Here is a 6,379-nt window from a genome sequence, read left to right on the forward strand (position 1 = left end):
TGAACTACAATTAACATTTTGTATATACTATATTCATGCATGCACATGTGTAGAGATATGGGTAGAGATGGCACCATTAAATATAGTAGCAAATGATTCATGTACCTGAGTTTCAGGTCGGTGATAAAATAAAAATCCAAACATTAACCGTCTCATACGATCCGTTCCAAATGAATCTAAAACATGTTTCGTTGATGACGATGATTCGTTGGCCTATAAGGGATAGTGAAGAAAGAAATAGTTGATAGTCGAAAAATAAACCAATTTGAGCATAGTTCAACTAGTTAAGACATACCTTCTCGATAAACAAAAGAAAAAAAAAAAACAGGGTTACGAAATTACACAGAAACCCTAAACATACAAAGAGAGCAACATGATACAAAAGTGATATTGGCGCGGCTCAATCAGAGATCGTACTTCACAGTCCTTGTGAAATTCGTCTTCAGATTGAACCTCACCAACATCGCTTTCGGATTTTCGTATCGATTTCTCTCCGCTTCCTACTTCTCACACATCTATATATATATATATATATATATATATATATATACACAAGAAAGGAGGGGAAGGAGAGAGGTTTGAAAGCAAAATGTCTTTTTGGGTATAAAAAGGTGTCCACTTACCAACCAAAAAGAAGAAAGAATTATTGAGTGAAACAGTAGCAGAAAATTGGACCCATTTTGAGGCACCAAAAGGACAACAAAATGAACAACTTTTGGGTATGTCAAATGGAGTAGGAGGAGGTAGGATACTCAAAGGCATTGGACGCGTCATTTTGTTGACACGGTCAGTGTGTCGACCATCGTCGCTCTGTTTGGTAGCATCGGGGCCGAAAAGGGCATGAAAAAAGGGAGTAATGAAGAGAAGTAGGAGGGAATGGGATGGCATATAATGGGGTTTTTGTAGGGTTTTAAGGGCGTTGGGGGATGGAGAAGGGGTTGATGAAGAAGGTGAGGGAAATGATTTGAAGGGTTTTCTTTTGTTTTGGTCATGCTTGGTTTGTACTCAATTAAAACCATACTTTCTTCTCTCTTCTGCGCATGCATCTGAAAATATTCTTCCACCAAAAAGCCCTTTAAAATCCTCAACCAAAAACCCTTTTCATTGTGCCTCTCTTTCTAGGACTAATATTATTTTAATACCCACTTTTTCATAAGTGCTTCTTCCATTTCATTAAGCCCTATGCCCAACAGAGAATAACATACTTGGCTTATTACCCTTACCCTTACCCTTACCCTTACCCTTACCCTCCCATCATATATCTTACGTTATCTATTCAATATAGGTTAATATCTAAGTGTCACGGTTTCATTTTTAGGGTTTTTTTTTCGAGCAATTACGGTAGAGATAGGAGAAGTTGAATGATCGATCTCGAGAAAACAAGTTTATAACAACTCAAGTTCACTGTTTGTAGATATTGTTTTCTTTGAGCTTTCCCTTTTGGGTTTTCCCTTTTGGGCTTCCCTTCAAAGTTTTTAAACTCGGTTTGTTTGGAAGAGATTTCCATACCCTTATAAAGAATGTGGGATCTCATAATTCACCTTCTTTCAGGGCCTAATGTCCTCGCTGTCACTTGTTTGTCTCTCCCATCGATGTGGGATCTTATAGAGTATGTGACATCTGAGTAAAGGAAAGGTAAGTGACTGAACCAAGACCACGTTTTAATAAGAGTAATTCTAAAGATGGGTACTTGAGAAAATCTTCAAAGAAGTGACTTTACTATCTATACCAAAACGTGCAATTTCTTTTCCAGTGTCTCAATCATAGAAGTGATCCTTATTGATTCGTGGGGATGGTAGTTTTTACTCATAAAAGTGACGAGTAGGTAACGTAATCATGCAACAAGAGATGGAGAGGAAAGCCAAGCAATGAGGCATGGAATCCGAATTCAAATCTTGAGCACGAGACATTACACGATACACGTTCATATGATGTCGAAAAAGAAGGAAGAGTAGTAATGTTAGATAGATAGAGAGACATGGAAGGCCCGCACACTCACAAACACACACAAAGAACGAGGCATAACTCAAGCCCTTCTTCAACCTTAACCGCAGACACCGCCGGGAAAGCAGCCTTGCCTTGAGCCTCCATTAGGGAACACCTTCATTGAACTTTGCTCTTTCTTTCTCTCTCTCTCTCTTTATTATTAAAACTTGACATCTTTCTTCTTCTTCTTCTTCTTCTTCTTCCTCTTCACTAAGATTTTGGTCTTTTCAAAGCCAAATAAAAGTTATTTAAAGCCTTCTCTCTCTAGATTTGAGGCAATAAGTTGGCGTGCCACCTACCCCAACCAGATTCCCTCACGCCTTAAACCAATATTTTTTCCCCATTCTTTCTCATCAGATCCTAGGACCTTCAAATTAATGGGTCTTTTTTCTTCTTCTTTATGTGGGGGGAAGACGAAATTATTGCATGAAACAAAGGCCGAAAAGGGTCATGACCCAATGACCCAAGAATTCTGACATGGGTTCAACTCAGCATTGCATTTCTAGGACCAATTCAAACATAGTTCAGGGACTCAATCAGAATGTAAGTCAACTCATCGTCATCGTAAATATAAAATGTTGTTTTTTCGAGTAGAAACAGATCTTTAATCTTCGAGATCTTGTATACCCATATGCCAAAATCTTGTCTTTTTAAAAGATATGAATGAAAGAAGGTAGGGGAAAAAGAATGGTAAGAAAAAGCCATGAACTTGGCTGAACAAGTATGAGGGTTTTGAATAGAAGATTAATAATTAGGGCAAGAAAAAGCACACAAATATATAAATAAATAAATAAATGAAGGGAATTTGCATGAAAAGGAGACAAGAAAGAGACCATTTGTTCCCCCACACGAGCACTCACACAAGCACATCGGCAGGCTTTTTGAATTCTCCCAACACTCAACACACACATTCTATTCTAAACCCTTTTTCTTTCCCTTACTTTACTTTATTCATTACGTTATGGGGATGCTCAATTTTCCTCTCCCTATACTATATGCCACATCGTTATTTTATAATTTTAATTTTTTTTTAATATTTTCTTCGTCTTCTCGAGTTTCAATTATGACGCTTGAGCTGAGAAGGGATACATGAGACTGAACGAGAGAGATATGAAAGATTTACAAGTGTTGGATGATGAAAGTCCCACGTCCACTAATTTAGGGAATGATAAACAAAGAATATACTCTTCATTGGTATGAGACATTTTGGGAAAGTCCAAAGCAAAGTCATTAGAGCTTATGCTCAAACTGGACAATATCATAACATTGTGGAGAGTCTTGATTTCTAACATGGTATCAGAGCCATATCCTAAACTTAGTCGTGCAGATTGGTAAATTCTCAAATGTTGAACAGAGGACCCCAAAAGAAAAAGGAGACAAGCCTCCTCGAAGGTAGTAAAAAATGACTAAGACTCCAAAGGAGTCGAGCCTCGATTAAGGGGAGGCGTGCTTTGTTCAAGAGGAGGTGTTGGAAGATGAAAGTCCCCCCGTCGGCTAATTTAGGGAATAATCATGGGTTTATAAACAAAGAATACATTCTTCATTGGTATGAGGCCTTTTGGAGAAATCCAATGCAAAGGCACGAGAGCTTATGCTCAAAGTGGACAATATCATATTATTGTAGAGAGTCGTGTTCGTTTAACAATATGTATTATTGAGAAATACATAAAAAATTTTAATGTTTATATTAATAAGACACCTTTCTATTTGATGGTTGAATCGTATGAACTTTAAAATTAAGCGTGTTTGGCTCGTAAAAATCATAAATCCTAATGATTAATAGGATAAGAAAATCAAATAACTGTATCAACATCAAGTACATGCGAGATAAATTTTAATATTTTAGGTTAAAGATTTTGTACATGTAAAATGGGCCGAAATTGAAAAGGCTGATCGAACCTCAAATGAGCCGGCTCAAGACAAACGGTCTGAATGGAACTGCATTCACGGGTTGATACCTCAGTGAAGCTTTTAGGCCCAATATCTATGGAGTCCAGCTCACTTGTTATGTTCAAATGGGCTGGACCATTACACGTGGGCTTTGCCCCAATCAACTCCGGACGTGGACCAATCAAACTGTCCTCATCTTTGACTAAAACGCAAACTCCCTTTCCGACGTGTACCGTCTTTCGTTGTGCTGCGTCACGTGTTTTGTGACACGTGATGGGTCAACGGACCACTTGGTGCGTCACTTCCACGTGTGTTGTATGGCCTAATTCTTAATGAACTTTATTAAATTTTCATTAATTATTTTCAATGGAGAATTCTCTTACGGTTCTTTCTCCTTTAATTTAATTTCAGATGTCGATTTTCTGCCTCCTACACAGGATCATATTAAAATAAAATAAAAATTAAATTAATAATTTAATTTTTATTATAGATGTGTTCGAAATCAATTATTATTGAATCAACCCCATAAATTATCACTATATACATAGATTTTTGCATTTGTCAACTTTTCGTCTTGCTTGTTGATCTTATTAAAATTCTAAGTGGCAGATCTCGAGACTCTTAAATAGGTTAGCCTTTTAAATTGCTTCGTAATGCATAGATGAAATGATGTATAATTGCAACGAATCCATTTTCACATGTATAACGACTTTATCTTATCCAAAATTATGTCGTAATCGGATATATTTCATATAGTCTATAATCTTAGAAAAAAAAATTTATAGAACATGACTTGGTTAGTAAAGATGTGCGAGAAAAAAAAAAAAAAAAGAATATGATTGAAAAAAAGGAACATAGTAATCACATTACCATGTCCTCTTGAGCATAGACAAGAGAACATATCCCCTAAATGCACTGTCCCACTTCCCTGTAAACAGTATCTTATAATGGAGATGGAATAAAGAAACATTTGTTAATCATAACTACACGTATTGTCTCCATTAATTAATATTTACATAATCTTGTCTCAACAATATTAATATTATGTCACGTGCCATAATATAAATTTTTGGTGTTAATTATCATATGATGGTGATTAATTTCGGTGCTAAGTAGGGATTAGATAAAGATGGAGGGTAATGATATAAGAATTATAATACACGTAATTTATTTATTTTTAAATTATTATTGTTATTATTAAATGGTAAAAAGAAGAGGGCAAGTGTTGGAGGTTCAGAAAACAATGTGGGTGAGAATAAAGGAACAGCAGGGCAGCTGGGTCGGGCAAAGGCAGAGCATTGATACGGACATCTCAGATCATTTTCGCCTCTCTATCCAACACTTTGTCCCCATCCACGTTCTTGTCCCACTCCCGCACGCCCTCCATCCGCTCCTTTTAATCCCCCGCCCCCCTTCTTCCTCTCGGACATCTCTTCAATCCCATCTATGGCTATGGAGCTTCAGCTGAGTCTTGCTCTGTTCCCCACCAATCCCACTAAACCCTTCGACCTAAACACCCATCACCGCGCTCTCCCTTGCTTGGATTTCGACTCAATCAGCCGCAAAAAGCGCCCTCTCGATATCGACCCCTCTTCGGCATTTCGTCGAACACTTCCTCTGCTTCTCTGGAATGACCATCCCAATAATGGCGATGACGACCCTAAAAACCCCAATTCCGCCTCCTCCAATCATCCGTACGCTACTCCTACCCATTTTTCTCTCTTTAATTTCGAATTCCGCGGCTGAATTTGTTAATTTGATTGATTTAACAGAGACAATCCGGAGGAACAGGAAATTGAGCTTGTCGGATGGCCGCCGCTTAAAAAGAGGAGGAAGACACTTTTCGTACAGAAGCGCATCGGAAGGGCCGTAGCGATCAGGCGTCCGGCGATGGAGAACGACGGCGGGGTTTACAGGGAATTGAATTCGAATAATTCCCGGTACGTGAAGGTGAAGATGGAGGGAGTGGGAATTGGTAGGAAGGTTGATATACGGCAACACCATTGTTTGGATGCGCTTAGAGCTACTTTGATGAACATGTTTGGTGAGCTGGTGTTGTTATCCCAATTAAGAATAGTTTATCCGGGTTACTGTGTACTGATTTTCGGGTTGTTTGGAAACAGATAAGCCGGATTCCGACGGCTACAACCTCACCTACCAGGATACCGACGGTGATTGGTTGCTTGCTGAGGACGTAACGTGGAGGTAAAGCCAAAGACTCACAAAAATAATAATATTTATATATTAGTTTAAAAAAATCTGAGTGGGTTTTGATTATGACAGAGATTTCATCCGAACCGTCCAACGGATCAAACTGGAAAAGAACGGCGGCTGATTAGGGGTTACCGACACCGGCGGTCAGAGAACCAGATGCTGTCTAATTAAATAGATTTTTTTTTTTAGCACTTTAATTTTTAACGACCGTATGAATGGGTTCTTACTTTTTTTTTTTTTTTTTTTTTTTTTTTTTTTTTTTTTTTTTTTTTTTTTTTTTTTTTTTTTT

General features: G+C 37.8%; 1 protein-coding gene across 1 annotated transcript in view; it reads left to right on the forward strand.

Moving 5' to 3' along the window:
• The first annotated feature begins 5,075 nt into the window (after positions 1 to 5,075).
• Positions 5,076 to 6,379, forward strand: part of LOC111461467 (beta-1,4-mannosyl-glycoprotein 4-beta-N-acetylglucosaminyltransferase-like) — a 5,401-nt gene continuing 4,097 nt past the window's right edge. Inside the window, exons 1-4 of the mRNA XM_023104997.1 lie at positions 5,076 to 5,570; positions 5,649 to 5,920; positions 6,000 to 6,081; positions 6,160 to 6,201. Of these exons, the coding sequence (XP_022960765.1) occupies positions 5,323 to 5,570; positions 5,649 to 5,920; positions 6,000 to 6,081; positions 6,160 to 6,201 (644 nt within the window). The 5' untranslated portion in view covers positions 5,076 to 5,322. The remainder of the gene's footprint in view (positions 5,571 to 5,648; positions 5,921 to 5,999; positions 6,082 to 6,159; positions 6,202 to 6,379) is intronic.

Source organism: Cucurbita moschata, unplaced genomic scaffold (assembly GCF_002738365.1).
Source record: "Cucurbita moschata cultivar Rifu unplaced genomic scaffold, Cmos_1.0 Cmo_Scf00025, whole genome shotgun sequence".
Classification (NCBI taxonomy): Eukaryota; Viridiplantae; Streptophyta; class Magnoliopsida; order Cucurbitales; family Cucurbitaceae; genus Cucurbita; species Cucurbita moschata.